The sequence below is a fragment of the Amaranthus tricolor genome, chromosome 8, assembly GCF_026212465.1.
Source record: "Amaranthus tricolor cultivar Red isolate AtriRed21 chromosome 8, ASM2621246v1, whole genome shotgun sequence".
NCBI lineage: Eukaryota > Viridiplantae > Streptophyta > Magnoliopsida > Caryophyllales > Amaranthaceae > Amaranthus > Amaranthus tricolor.
This window is the reverse complement of record NC_080054.1, coordinates 22,464,993-22,481,606: the sequence shown is the minus strand read 5'-3', so window position 1 is coordinate 22,481,606 and position 16,614 is coordinate 22,464,993. Positions and strand designations below refer to the sequence as shown.

General features: G+C 28.2%; 1 protein-coding gene and 1 long non-coding RNA gene across 2 annotated transcripts; both read right to left on the bottom strand.

Moving 5' to 3' along the window:
* Nucleotides 1-2,958: 2,958 nt before the first annotated feature.
* Nucleotides 2,959-4,289, bottom strand: LOC130821333 (LOB domain-containing protein 38-like). Its single transcript, XM_057687039.1, has 2 exons — nt 3,922-4,289; nt 2,959-3,837 (listed from the first exon to the last, which is right to left on the bottom strand). Exons 1-2 carry the CDS (start codon nt 4,103-4,105, stop codon nt 3,302-3,304), a joined length of 720 nt encoding a protein of 239 aa, XP_057543022.1. The 5' UTR covers nt 4,106-4,289; the 3' UTR covers nt 2,959-3,301.
* Nucleotides 4,290-12,391: 8,102 nt separating this feature from the next.
* On the bottom strand, nt 12,392-16,614 carry LOC130820968 (uncharacterized). The gene is made up of 3 exons (XR_009045277.1): nt 15,543-16,614; nt 15,033-15,148; nt 12,392-12,669 (listed from the first exon to the last, which is right to left on the bottom strand). It is a non-coding gene; the product is annotated as an uncharacterized LOC130820968 (long non-coding RNA).

Sequence of the window (16,614 nt, the reverse complement as noted above, 5' to 3'; positions counted from 1 at the left end):
TTGATTACCCTTTGGCTGAAATTGTGACTCTATGTATCCTTCAAAAGCCACACCTAAACAAACAAAAAAACAACACTCTCATACTCTCCTCTTTCTGAGGTCACCCAAATTCGGTTGTCCGCCGAAAGATGAGGAAATTGTTACTATTTTTATTTTTTTTATTTGTCTAATTTATTTTTTGTATGTATTTTTTTATAAATTTAAACCTTATTATTTTCAAGTATGTATCATATAAAATTATAAAATTATAAAATTATAAATAAAAATATTTGACATCAAAACGAATCTAAACAGGATTTCATATGAATATATTTTATCTTTAATATAAACTTAAAAAATCGAATTTAAATTTTTTTCTCTTAAAGTGAACAAATTTAAAGTGGACAAACAAAAAAAACAGAAAAAGTAGTTTTTTGTGTCACTGAGTTTATATCATAAGACTTAAAAAGCGTTCATGTATTTAAATTTATGGTATGAATTTAAATGTATATATTAAATTTTTAAAAATTATATAAAAGTGTTGTGTAATCAAAGTTAAATTTATTATGACAAGTTAAAAGATTAAGTGATGAAAAAATTGTACACATCAAACTAAATTGTCTGAAATAAAAATATAGACAAATGTCAATCAGCTTGAGGCTGGAGGCCAAACGTTTTCAAATATTCATAACAAACACAAAAGAAATTCCCATTTTGTTATAAATTTAGTGGAGAAGTAATAGATAGAAAAAAAATTCATATAAATGAGAATTAAAAAAAGTGAAGGAGATATTGAATTAAAATGAACATAATTAAGTTAGATGAATAATTAAAAAAATATAATTAAACTGAAATGAGTTATTTTATTGTCAAAAATTCGTTATAATTTATCTTCAAATTTATTATCATCTATATTTTACAAACAATTTGACAAGTAGATCGAAATATATGAAAAACTTTTAATAAATAATACTTCTTATCGTGATATTTTGCTCTTTACCTATAGTTTTTAATAAATAATACATATCTCTAATATTTGTCCTATTCCAAATTTGATGTCATTCATAAATCTATTACATTTATTTTATTATTAGTATTTAAGTCAAAACATAGTTAAATAGGATATTATTGATTCATATTCTTAATTAAATTTTTAACTATATACAATTAAAAATTTAGGATTAAATTAAATTATTGATAAATGTGCAATTCCAAATGGGACAAATCATAAAAATATGAAGGAGTATATAAAAAGTATTGTAAAATGCTATATTGCACATATATGGCGAGCGAGTATCAGACAAGATAGGTAGGTATAGGGCGAATTCGACACGATTCAAAATATACCAAAGCTTGGCCTACCACAATACAAAAACCGAATAGAATACATTAAATTGGACTAACACTATTAGCAACGGACTAGACTACAAAATTATTTTTAATAAAACAAAGATACATAAATATTGGTTGACATTTTGATTATAATGTAGAAAATTTGAGTTTATTAATATAGAAAATACTCTTAGTCATAATTGAAATTTTGAGGTAATGGATATTGAATAAATATTCTATTTACAATGATTATATTAGAATGACATATGAATATATATATATATATATATATATATATATATATATATATATATATATATATATATATATAATAATGTAAAGTTATTATAATCTTGGTAATAATAATAATTATTATGACATCATTTCTAATGTTTTTATTTTTATTTTAATCGTAGTATTTGGTATAAGGGCTTAAATAATTAATGTCCTTTATAGAGCATAGAGAGTCAGCAAGAATTAGAAAGCAGTTACTCTAAATGTTAACCACAAATAAAAGGCAATGAAGACAAAGTACATTATTTTAGAGTTGCACACATTCTTATTCAAAACTAATGAAATACTCCTCAGTTCTACACTTGAATTTGAAAGGTCCACCTTAGTTTATTGCTTCCATGACAGTAACAGCCTATAGGCATCATCGTCCATTCGTCCTCTTTACATTTTTTCTTTATTAAATAATCCTCAACTCTTGGAGTAAGCACCAACAATTTACTTCCTCTGTCCAATTTACTTAGACGGTTTCACGCAGTTTAATATATTAATTTAATTTGTAATATTTTCAATTATGTATAATAAAAAATTATAAAAATTTGATATCAATAATTTTTACAATGAGATGAATCAAATAAGATTTCACTTGACTATAACCTATAAATTAAAAACTAATTAAAAATTAAGAGTGATAAATAAATAGGGTCATTTTTCTTAATGTTGCAACTAATTTGAAACGAAGAAAGTAACTCATTAGAGTTTCCTTCTAATTAAATATCTCATTTATTTTTTAATATTATTTAAACATTATTTTTAATTTGTATATTATTTTCAATTTAGTTATAACATAAAATATAATTAAACACTAATTTTTAATTCGTTACATATCTAAAATTAAAAAAATGCATTGAAAAATGTGTAAAATAAAATGAGAAATTTAATTAGAATAAGATGGACTACCCATTTTCAAAATAGGGGAGAATACATTTTGTCTACCAACCCATATTGAAATCCATTATTATTATTTAAATTTTTTAAGGAACTTTTAGTAATAAGTCAATTATTCCTCACCCATTCAAAAAACATTATACTATCAAATAATCACTCAATATTTACGTATTGGGGTTTACATAATACTCCTTCAAATCATAATACTTGTTAATGATAATAATATTTTTCCATACATATATATTTAAGAGTATAAGTAATAAGAACTCGGAGATTATTAAAAATCATAAATTACAATAATTTTTTTGAGTTTCACAATTCTTAAAACATAAACTACTATTATATATCTTTTTTGAGTTTAAGAATTCATTTCCTAAATACTACATCCACATCTAAAATTTTCAATAATTAATTTTAAATACGAAATATTTCATAATCATTGGTAAAGTAAAATTAAAAAGTCAAGAATTGTAAACAAAAGCAGAGAATTATTATTACTGATATAGCCTTACACGTAGTCATAGTCACAGATAAAAAGAGTGACGAACCAATGAAAAACCTCAAAGAAAGATAATCAAATTTAAAAAAGCAAACAAAAATAGACGCCGCCTAACAGCATTCATCTTCCTTTCCTCGCGTTTAGGGTCAGAAATCTTTGCTGCCGGTCATTTACAATACTCTCCCAATTTAATTCTATTTCCAAAAATACCCCCACATATTTCAACATCTTAAAAAAGCACAAAATTTCCAATCTAATAGATCTAAGTTAGGTTGATAACACAAAACTCTGCGTTTTACCGCGAATCAACCATTAAACGAACAAATTCAACGTTTTAGGTTGATAATAATTATCACTTTCAAAACTAACAGTTGTAGCCGATTCTTCAGAATTCAGCGACGGCGTTCCAGGCCGTTGAGACGGCGGCGTGTGAAGAAAAGGTGGCGGTGTAAGACTAAGATCAAGCTGTGTCACGTGACAGTCATCTTCCTGTTTACGTCGCTTGCTGTTTGTAAATCTAGGAGCAGAGAATTGTGAATTCTTTTGATACTGTTGTTGAATCATGGTTACACTTGCACTAATCTGTTTCTTCCATGCGTTGGCGTTGTTTGTTCTAGAAGGACAAACAATCTCGGAGTTGTCATCGGCGGCATCCGTAGTAGCCGGAACAGGAGATGTTGGAGCTCCGATAAGAAACTCGGATATCGGTCTGAGGGTCCCACCTCGGAGAACAGTTTCAACGGCAGCTTGACAGACGTGCCAGTTACCGGTCCATAGTAAACCTACGGCGCCACTAACGGGATTTACAGTGCGGCCGCATGCTTCGTACAGAAGAGACTGGAATAAAGCTGCAGTTTCCGAATATATAATTAGTTATTTGAAATTTGAAAATTATTCAAGAAACGGTAGAATGAAAAAAGAAAAATAAATACCAGGTCGTTGAGAATCAGGGACATTAGAGATGAAGGACATAAGACCAGCACGACCGAAGAATTTAGCGACGAAAACGGTAGCGTGACCTTGAGATTCAGGGGTATCGATCCATTGAAGACAAGGTCGTAAGATGCATGATTCACTGCAACCCTTTCGAAGAACTCGGCAACCATTGCAACTCATTTTCTTTGATTTTGTATGAGGATTGAAGAGAGAATAATCAGATCAAATTTACCAGAAGAGAAGGTTCTGAAATGGAGGATGGGAAGAAGGGAATCAATATGATATTGAAATGTAAAACTTGGACAAAAAGAAAGAGGTCAGAGAGAGAAAAGGAGTGTAAAAGGAGGAATAATAGGGTGAGGAGGGAGCATGGGGAGGGAGATTTATAGATTGAGAGAGGGTGTTGGGGTTGGGGTTGAGGTTGGGTTAGGTTAGGTTAGGTTAGGTTACTCAAGAGTGGGGTTAGTTTAAGGGGCAAATTGTTTTAATTGGAATTTGGAAATAGAGTTGTAATTGGAAATGATAATAATAGTTCCTTTGGTTCAAACTATAATTTAATTGATCTAGAAAAAACTTTTTTAGAAAAATAAATTTCCCAATAAAACTTTTAGAAAGTTGATTTGTGGTAACATATTGAAAAATGCAAATAATTGATAAAATTTTAGTTATCACCATGGTAATTAAATTTCTAGAAGTTGTAGGATATGAAATAATTATCCTTATAATTTAGAATTCATAAATTATTTTCTCAATAGAATCGTTCAAAGGAAAAATAATATCAACTTTATGCTATTAGAGAAAATAATTTTTATTATATACTCCTATTAGACTAATTTAAATAAAGTATGTCCTTCAATGAAGTAGGGTGTTAGCCTGGTAGGCAATTAATTTTAGAATGATTTTTGAATTTTGGTTTTTGGCTTTTTGTTGATTAAAAGTTAAAAGAATATTTTGTTAATGAATTTTAAACCAAAACAAAAAAAATACTTTGATTTGTTTTTTTCATTGACTTTTGACCTATTTTTATATAATAATCAGTCAAGAACCAGCAAATAATTTTTACTAAATATTTCTTCAAGAATTAGCTTAAAAATCCAACTTATCAATTAATACTATCACCTGGTCAAATCAACCAATAGTTTTGACAAATGACTTCAACTGAAAATCATTTATGCAAAAAGTCATCTTTATTTTCAAGACATTAAAATAATCTTTTATAGACAAAGGATTTAGTATTATTAAAAAAAATTTATAACTAAAAAGTACTTTTTTCATCCCACACATTTAGCTTTATAGAAGTATGTTATTTTAATTCGTACTTGTTCATTATTTCTATTTTCAATAATTGCTCAACACTTTCTTTAATGTTATTCATACTTCCTTCGTGTCTCAGGTACTTTTAGTATCAATTGCCATTTTAGTCGGTTTCACTCATTTTGCATCATTTTTATTTTTGAATAATAACTCACTATTTTTTTTAATCGTCCCATGTATGCATTTTGACTATTTTTAAATTTTATCAACACAATTCGTTCTCTGTCTTCATATATTCACTTTTTTCTTATAAATCTCCCTTTTTATCCTTGATGCAATTCTAGCAGACAGAGGAGTATATTTTAACTATCTCTTATTTATATTTACTCTTTCTGTTTAATAATTATCCCTCAATATTTACCTTTTTTTGAAAAAAACTTTATTTAAAAGTTGCAATAATAGAGAACTATTTATTATTATCTCGATTCCTTAAAGAAGTTTGTCATTTTGGATGTTTTATTTGTTATTTTCATAAAGAATTTTATTTATGTCACAAACTTTAGACAAAAATAACATTATTCATCCTCAATTTAATATTTTAATAATAGTAATATTTATGGTCCCCAAATATTTCCATTAACTTCATTTTAAGATTTTTATATTTCTTCTTTTCAAATAATTTTTTTTTTATATTTATTGTGGTCCCTACATGTTTCCCACGAACTTTATAAAATAATTTTTTATTAATTGTAATTCCTATATGTATTCCACTAATTTTCTTTTAATACTACTTTTTTTTTAATGTTTATAGTAACCATTTTTACCCCATCAAATTTTTTATTTAATAAAGTAGTATATTTATTAACTAAAAAAAATTATTTTTAAAAATTTTTGTAAATACTCCTTGTGCGTTAATAAATACTCCCTCCCATTTAATTTGCAGCATTTTTCATTTTAATCTGTCTCACTTAATTTACATTATTTTTTTTAGACTGTAAAATAGTAGTATACCACTTCTTTTTAATCTCATACATACATTTTAACTCTTATTTAATTTTAACTACACAACTTATTCTTTCTTATAAAATAATTATTTTTTCTTTGCTTTAAATTATACGGGAAATAGTAGTGTAGGAGAAAGGAAAAATGGATGAGTAAAAAAAGACAAAACAATTACTCCATGTTGAAATAGGAAGAGAGAGAATTTAAAAAAGAAAGAAGAGAGAGAAAGTGGTGAGATTCCAAAAGAGTTGGGGGTGGAGAGAGAAGATGGAGAAGCGGCCGCGTTTCTCCGCAAATGGGGTAAAAGAGTGTAACGTTGGATTCCTTCCCACTACGCACTTCCTCCACCCAAGGAAAAATAGCAACTTGCCTTATTTTATTTGTTGCTTACTTTCAGATTTTATTCACGTCTTCCTATACTTTGACATTCCTAATTAAATGCCACTTTCATCATCTATCTACATCTTTCCTTAATTACTTTCCCTATATATATATATATATATATATATATATATATATATATATATATATATTGTAGCTTCAACTGTTCATATTCTACTTATTGCTTTCTCATTTTATCGGATTTGTATCTTTTGCTACACTACAATCATTGTTAAACTAAGAATATGAGATAAATTATAAGTAAAAATTATGATTTATTGAAAATTGAGATAAATATGTGAATTATAGTTAAATTAGTGAATGAAAATTAAAGTAAAAGTGTCGGTCAAAACCAAAATAGTTAAATTTTTACTCCCTTAATTTTAATGACTTTGTCTCATTTTCTTATTTGTTCATTTCACTCACTTTGTCCAATTTTCTTATTTGTTTGGTTTTTTTAAATATTATTCTTACTTCACCTTACTTTATAGTGGTTCTCTCTACTTTTTTTTGTCCTTTATAAATAATTTAGCAAGTTATGTACTATTTTATAACGGTACCCTCCACTTTCTTAAACTTTGTGTCGAAATGAAATGGAACAAAATCGTTAAAATGGAGTATGTTACAATACAAAAAGCTAAAACAAAAAATAGGCAGAAACTAGCAGAAACTCGAGTTAAAGCACATGAGACTCGCTCTACCTAGTCGAGCAAGCTGACTCGTTCGAGGGAGCATCGGGTCTAGATTTGAGGCCAATTTTTTCAACCGATTTTGATTTTGGCAAATCACAAGCTTTCTTCCATTGTCAAGAAAACATAATAAACTACCTCTTCATTCAACATTCAAATGATAGAGGTTGAGCTTATATAGCTAGTCATATCTCTCCCATCAAGTTATAATAATCTTTTTTATATGGACTCATCATGTTGTTAGTTGTTACATTCCAATTTCCATGTTTTTTTTTATGAAAATAAAATCATCCAATCTCATTGGATTTACAATTAATAGTTGTTTTATGAGAATGATCTTTGTTCAAATGAAAGAGCATTTAAACTAGGGGCAAGATTCAAGAGTCAAGATTTATTATTAATTTGGCAAAAAAGATATTAGCAATCCAAGTCATATCCACATGGGTAGTGATATCATAAGCCATGCCTAATGCCCATGCCCATGCCCAAGCCATGCCCACCAAAATAATTATTTTACGTGTTACGAAATAATTATTGCATTTAATTCTTTGTATATCAATGATTAGTGATGATTTAATACGTAAGACTATGTGTTTGTATATATGGACTCTCAACATGAACATGGTAATTGGTATCGTGACATTAGAGAACAACCAAAAGTTGTATAATTATATGCTAATTTTATATATGTGAGAAGGAAACATATTTATTGGATGTTGCAATTGTTAGCCACCCTCCATTTAAAGAGTTAGGCTTTTTTGCATCTTGACTCTTGACATGCATATGCAACTATATTAAATTTTATACTTTTATGTTCTTTTATGGATTTTTTTGCTTTTCAAGTTAAGATACATATGCTCTTATTAGTGTTGTGTATACAATAGTCCGGAATGAAGTTAGGATTTTGAGTTAGAAGGACTAAATTTTCAATATACTAGTAAATTATTTGTTATATAAATTTGTTGTACTATAAAAATTTTAATTCATATAGACTGAAATGTGCTTGACTTATACCGAAAATTATACTTCCTTTGAATTTTAATAGTTTCTACTAGGGTTGTGCAAAATGAGAACGGACTGGCGGTCCGGACTTAATCGAATCGGACTGATTGTGTAACATTTGAGAAATTAATATTTTTAGAGTTAGAGAATTTAAAATTAATATTAGAATGAGAATTATTTTGGATTGAGTCGGATAATTTATTTTGGGCTAAGATAACGAGGAAACAGATTGGGTCTAAGTATATGGCGGATATTATAAAATATCTCTTTTAATTTTATAATTTATTTTCCTTCTTTTCATTTCTTATTTGATTATAAATTTTTTTTATTCTTCCTACTTCTAATTTGGAAACCGAAAAACTAAGCAAAAAATAATAATTTGTTGCGTCCATTTCACAAAAAAAAAAATAATAAAAAAAAAAACTGAAAACTAACACTGGGTTCATGGCCTTCTTCTTCCTTTGAACAATTGCAACAATCACCTACAATTTTTGTGAATTTTCGAAACCCTCAATTTGTATTTTGTTCATCCTTTTCCTCTGAATTTCGCAACCTTCTCCCTTAAATTACTCTGAGAAATTCGAAAATAGAACAATAGCTTTTACTGCTTTTCGTTCCTTGCCGTTTTTGCCTGAAAACTTTCGAAATGAACAACAATGGTGCAAGTTCAAATTAGTTGAACAAAAAGCACCACCTTCACGCCATTGTTGCGGTTGAACTCCATTGAAACAATATCAAGACTCTTATTTCTTCTTATCTTTAATCTAAGAAAAACCGCACTTCTGTCCTTGATTCACGAAAGAAGACAGATTAATTCTTTTCTTTTCTATGATCCAGGTTCAAAAGTTTTCTTTTCTTTTAATTTTGCTTTCTATGAATTACTTGTTTCAATTTTCAAATATAAATCTCCCCAATCATAAGTAACTGATTTCAAGACTAATTATATGTGGTTGTTTAAATTAGAGTAGTGAACTTTGTTTTGATTGATGTTAATTAGATGAATTTTGGGATAATTGTATTGATTTAAAGAAATATTGAGATTATAGACTTTGTTGATATTATTTGTGAAGATTTCATGTTGTGTTAAAATTATTTGATATTGATCATTAATAGGAAAATAGGAAATGATGAAATTATTGAGATTATGAATTTTGTTGGAAAAGGGTTAATATTAGGGGAACAATGGGTTAGCTGTGATGATTATTAGAGTTACATGGATGTTAAATTGAGATGAGTACGTGAGAAGTTGCAGCTTTGTATTAGGTTTTGGTAAATGTATATTGGACTAGATTGTATTGGTTATATTGGAATTCTATAGTGACTTTTATGATTACTTTGTGTTTTAGTTAGATATTTGGATTGAGAATTAGCTGATACAACTATGTAATAGAACTGGTGACCCCTTTGCACAAGTTTTAGAATTGAGAATTAAGTTTCTTGGGAAATAAACCCCGTGATGACCTTGTTTACTCAGTTAATAGTAAGTCGGGTTATTACAGAGAATTAGCTGATACAGCTATGTCATATAACTGGTAATCCCTTTGCACAAGTTTTGGAATTGAGATTTAAGTTTCTTGGGAAATAAACCTCGTGATGACCCTGTTTACTCAGTCAACGGTAAGTCGAGTTGTTACAGATTGCATCCGGTCCGGGCTATGGGACTTACTTATTCCTCTTTCCGGGTTTCCTGTCCGGTCTATGCTCGAAAAAATATGGATTAGAATGGATTAGACCGAATATATATAAAAGTAATATGAAGAGGAATAATATTTACGATTTTTATATATATACTTATTTAAAGGGTTTTATATTTTTATTTCTAATACAAAATAATTTTTAACTAAAATATTTTAATTTTATAATAATTAATTTGCTAAATTATTTTTAAATATTTATTTTTAATTAATTTTTGGTATCCAAAATTGCTTTCGATCTTCGGTCTTAGCATATTAAGAAGTCCGGTCTTTCGTTCCAACAGGTTTCAGCCGGTCCAGTCCAGATTTGGACCGATGCACACCCCTAGTTGCTACAGTTCTTTAGCAACTATTGTTCATCAAGTGATCTTATTTGGTATATATTTCTCCATGTATAATGTAAAATATAGTCAAGTGGGATCTTGTTTGATTCGTTTTAATGCATATTTTCATAATATCAACTTTTTAGAATTTTTTTATCATATGAAATTAATGATATTATGATTAAAATCGTGTAGACCTGATCATGGGCGGCCCGGCCCGAAAACGTGAGGGTTTGGGTACCAAAATATGGCCCGAAGGGCGGGTTTGGACAGAAAATAAGTGGCCCAAATTTTTTTGGGACGGGTTTGGGATTGGTGTTTGGCCCGCGGCCCGGCCCGAAAGGAGCTAAGTTGGTCCAATTAGTTACATATTTTGATTATTTCATATGCTAACACTTTATTTCCATATTGCATCAAGGTTGGTCTACCATTTTTAATGTTGAAGAGGAGGAAGAAGAGGTAGATCGTGAAGATGACGATTGTCAAATCACTAATTAGTTACATAATTTGATTATTTTGTATTTGTTTATTTGAATTATTTGTAATTTGTGTTTTAAATTATGTATAATATGTAAAAAATGTATATGTTTATTTCAATTATTTGTAATTTGTATTTTTAATTATGTATAAATAATATATAACATAGGCCCGCAAGCCCGCATATTATGGGTTTGGGCAAGAACTTTTAGGCCTGCACTTTGGCCCGGCCCGCATCAATGGGCTGTTTTTTTCCACCCGGCCCGGCCCAGTGTTTGAACACGTCTAAAATCGTGCATTAGATAACGTGAAAAACAAAAGTATAGCAACTATTAAAAACAAGAGGAACCATTTTTCAAATGGCTTGAAGCTTCCCAATGTTTATTTGTTTCGAAAAAAAATTACTAAGTGTTTTTGTCTTCATGTATTTGCCTAGTAAGTCTAAGAAAAACACTATTAAAATTAAAATAGCAAAAAAACACACACATTAAAAAGGATGATTTGAAATTATAAAAAATAAAGAGTAATGTTATTATAATATAAATTTATTAGTCTATTAAAACATAATAATTCAAATTAGGGTTGGATCCTAACCTTAGAATACAATTATGTTATCCAACCATTGAGCTATAGTAACTTTTATTATATTTATACACTTTTTAAATTTTATATCATATTAGTTTGGGGGGCCACAAGCCAAAATTATAAAGGATCGTATTTTCGACAAGGGGCCGGGCCTCCCCCGGTTAAAAAATCAACTTCAAATAGGTTAAAACAAGTTATAACACATGTATTTATTTTTAATTTTTTAAATTGTGTAATGTTAGTTGTTTGTGCCTGGAAAACCGTCTCTATAAAAGACGTTATCTCAGGAGACTAGTTGCAAATTAAATTTGTCATTCTCCACTGATTTTTGAGCCGTCTATTGCACCTAAATGAGTATGCACCAACTAGTTGACGGGTAGATATGTGCAATGGGCTAGAGGCGTGTTAGAAGCTTGAATCCAACCTTTAAATATGTGGTTTTGAATAAGCCTGGCTAACCAATATGTTTAATAGTACAATTAACATGCCCACATGCCGACAACAGTAAGACACTCAAGCAAGGGGACCAACTTATGACGTTTATAAAAAATCAAAAAAATAAAAATAAAGAAAAGAAAATAAGAAAAATTAAATAGTAAAAGGGTGAAGATGATTGCCCAATGACTTTGACCAATAAGAGGAGTCCTCATTCCCCAATATGAAGGGAGGGGCATGAAAATAGAATAGATTTAGAAGTTCCAAAGGACAATGTTGGCTATAGAAGACACCCAGAAGTCAGGAACTTATAGTATAACCCAAGCTTGTTGGGATCTTGACAAAATTTTCCCAACTTTCTCCTTGCTTATGTGGCATTCTTATCAACCACACCCTTTGTCATTCTAAGCTTTTCTTTTATATTGTTGATTATATCTGAAATATTTCGTAAACGGATAGAAAACAATAAACATAAAATTTCATATAGAAATAGAAAAGTGAACATATATTAATGTAAAATCTTGTTAGATTTGTTTTCATATACAAAATTTATAACCGCCTTAAATTATGAAGGCCAACAGTAACTAGAATTTAAATTAATTTTGCTAACACAATTAAGGGGTTACTTAAAGGGTAAACCAATGTCCAAGTAGAATACTTGAACCAAAACCAAAGCTATATAACAAAAGTCTTAACCGTCTAAAATAAAGGAAAATTACAACCAAATCGAAATAAGTCCAAAGTTCAAATTACATCCTTAAAATAGTCCAAACTTAAACAACTAAACTAATAGTCTCTCAAATACAATAAAGAGATCTAAACAAATGGAGAGTCATACTTCAACTCGGGATCATCTTCCGCTCGCATATCCATTCTCCGTCAAGGTGCCATAGGGGTTTACTCTAAAAACAAAACCATTGGAAAAGCATACAAAGCATAGTATTAGCAAAGATGCCGAGTATAAATACACTAGTGTCCGTCAAACAAGTTATTTAAACCTTTTTGATTTGAGTAAATTGATGTTGAAATATGCTTTTTCATTTGATAAATTATATCATCATTCAAACCCAGTTCAATGGTTCTATAGTCATTTCAAATTCTCATTTTTTTATCATAAATCATAAAATCTCAATGGATCCAAATCAATTTCAAACTCATATCATAAGTTTGCATGGGTACTCTGTGAGTCATCTTGTGAGTCGTTTGGTAGTCAGTCTACCGTCCGCGACATGTCCGGCAAGTGTAATACAATGGTATTGTGAACAATACGCGCTCAACATTTGTGAGCCGTTTAATCATGCACACAACATTTGCTGTGGCATATGTACCCGTCATTTAGGCTAAAACATTTTTGTATATAATATATATCTGGTAATTTTAATAGCATTTGAAAAGTCAAAAATATTAACTTTTTCCGTATAATAAACATCTTTTATTTGCAACATAACAAAACCTTTACAACATAGCAAAATCAAATCATAATATTTCCCACATGGGTAAAACATGTTTAGAATAATCATATCATCAAACATAACCTTTGTACTATATTGGGACATCATTAGCATGTATGGAGATGCATCGTAACAAAAAGTGATTAAAGTTCTATACGATTTTTCAAAAAAACCACTAAAATGTTTTGTTTCAATCCTTCTTGAAGTAAATACAACTTAAAAGAATTTTGAAATTCATTCAAAACAACTAGAATATAGTTCATAAGTCTATCAAATTATTATCACAGAAGATTTCATAAAACACTACTTTCTTAAATACGAGATATTTTTGCCGGTAATAAAATCGATAATTAGTTTACAAAATACATATTAAATCTCCAACAAGGCCCAAATTAATCAAGTCATTGTAATACCTTATTTAAAATGAATTTATGGTTGTCCCATCAGATTATAATTGGTTATGCTAATTTATAACGATTTTACGATTATTTTCGACAATTTAGGTATTTACCGTTATTTAAATAATGTCTTAAATCCGTAAATTTTATAAACCATCTAAGTTAAACTTATTTTATACTATGAGGGAGTAGGTTATTAATACAATTATAAATTTTTGATATAGGTTTATTTTTACTTAATTTAATTAACAATATTACACCTTTTAATAAATAAACAATTTCTATCAATTTGATAAATTAGTAAATAATTAATAATTAGCTTAATTACATAAACTTTTATTAGCCCATTTAAACTTATAAAAATCATGTGTGATATTTTATTATTTTGTATAGGCATTTTATCGATAAATAAAATAAAATCGATTTAAAATTATTTAAGTCCAAATAAAATAATATAAAAATTCTATGATAATCTAGAAACTATTTTAAGGGACATAAAATTTTAAATAACCATTGCAAATCACTTGGGTATTTTTAATAATTAATTTCGTTATTTTACCGATAAAACAAATAGAAATTATTTATGTCGATATATGGTCACAAAAATCCTATTTTACATGTATCTACTGTTTATATAAGCGTCTCATAAAATTTTCATGTCCAAAAGACGTAATTTAGTATTTATTTTATATTTTACCGTTTTTAACTTACCGATTATGAATAACTAAGTAAAAATTATTAAGGTTCTTAAACGTCAACAAAATATTCTTAAAATTTTACCAATTTTAGTTACTGTCCATATAAGTATGTTATAAAAATTGCAAGTCCATGTGTCTTTATTTGGTAATTATTTTATATTTTACTATTTTACAATTTACCGATAAACAATTTAACGATTACTCGAAAATCATGAAAAATTCCAATCTAAATATATTCTAGCCAAATCTTGTTGGAGACATATAATATGGTTTTATTTAATATTTTTGATGATCAAGAGTTTTTTTTTAATACCATATTTTAATAATAAGAGTATTTAACACCTTAAAATTCATTAAAATATCATTTTAACGAATAAATTTCAACAAAAATATTTAAGAGATTTTCTTAACATATAGCTACTGGAAATTACTTTTAAAAGGCATTTCAAATATTTTCCAAGTCCATATAACCATTTTCATCACGATTACTTTCACAAAGTAGTGTTAATCATGCCTTCAAACATACAACAATTCTTAAAATGAACATGCATGATGCCCACAATAATAATACATGTAACAAATTATTCCATACTCAAAATTTTCAATTTGATATTATTTTTCAAAATTTTGAGAACTTCTCTTTGGGCATTTTATTTTTAAAACAAGTAATTTTCCAACTTGTTCTTAAATCCTTTAAAAATCACCCCATGTGACGTACCTAGACTCCAAGCGTATATAAATATTCCGTAGGCTCCCATGTAAGCTCCTACACGTTCTTAGAAGTGGTTCCAACTTTGGGTCCTTGGCCTTCAAGTCTCAACTCCAACTCTTCAACTAAACATATTGCAATCATCCAAAAATCAATAATAATTTTGGATTTCTAACCTGCACTTAACTTTCCTTAGTTGGAGTTGTTAAACTAATTCTTGTAATGATTTTACCATATTTGGAGTATACTTATTATGTTGAGCAACATACTTAATCAATTCCCATAATTTTACTTAAATCTTTAAAGTAAGAAAATTTATATGTTTATTGAAATACATCTTCTTATTTTCTATTATAACTGATTTTTGTAGATTTATAAGTTATGATTTTTTTAGTCTTAGAGATAAAATAACCATTTTATAATGATCTTAATTTATAGAAGGATTCATGTAAAAAAAAATATTTTGCATGAACAAGTTCTAACAAAAAGTAGTGGAAGAAAGAAATGAACATAACTTACTTTATACTTGGTGGATTTCTTCAAGTTCGGCATCTATAGAAAGCTCTTGAAATGAAGATTATTTTTACAGGAGATTTGAGTTTATAAACATAAATTTTCAGAAGTTTTAGATGGATTTTTGAAGAAGATTTGATTAGAAAGGAAGGTGTTTTAGTAGTTGAAAGTTTAAAGGATCCCAGTGTTTGTTCATGGATGAATTTGGGAGCAATATGTTGGGGTTTATGGCTAAATAATTGTTCAGAATAGTATTTTTGCTTCAAATATTTACCTCTCGCATGCTTGTAATGATGCACAAGCTTTGGATAGAACAAAATGGTTCTTGGTAGAGTTTTTAGCTTGTGTATGTAAGTGTACAAAGGGCTATAAGGGGGAGTAGGGACAACTTTAGCTTAGCTGGTTGGGGTTGTTTTTTTGGTGATTTTTGTCCATCATTTGATCTATTATAGTGTAGGAAAGATTGTTTAAAAATTGTTATACATGTAACAAGTTATGTAACTTGTACTTCATGTTTAAAAATCACTTGTATATGTGTATGAAATATTTAATTTACTCCCATCATGGTTAAATAATATGCTCGGGTAATAATAAAAATTTTCTCGAACTGTTATGGGTAGTTGCTCAACTTTAAGTTCTACCTCCAAAGTTTACGTTATTTGTTATGGTTCATAACCACGTTACGAATTAAGAAGTTTCTAATCATCATAGAAAATTTTCAAATTACTACCATTACTAATTAAATTATAATTAGTAACGAACAAATATATATATAAAAAAAATTAGGCGCTAAAAATGATTAATGAAATCTCATAATAATGCGAACGTTTCAAAATTTATACTTGAAAATTAAGAAAAAAAGTCAAATATTACTAACATTATGAAACAACAAAGGAAATAAGATTCTTCTACAAGAATTTTTAGAATTTCACCTACTTCTCCCCGAGAAAAATTTGTATTGTATACAATCTATATATCTACAACTATTATCAAAAAACATTGCTAACATCATTATTTTCAAAATTGCATGTGTAACCTTTTCAACAAAATTTTTTTCTACATATTATTCAATGATGTG

Coding starts and splice junctions, on each gene's coding strand:
- LOC130821333 (XM_057687039.1), bottom strand. CDS start 4,105: ATGAGTTGCAATGGTTGCCGAGTTCTTCGAAAGGGTTGCAGTGAATCA. Junction 3,838..3,921: donor CCCTGATTCTCAACGACCTG/GTATTTATTTTT, acceptor CGGAAACTGCAG/CTTTATTCCAGTCTCTTCTG.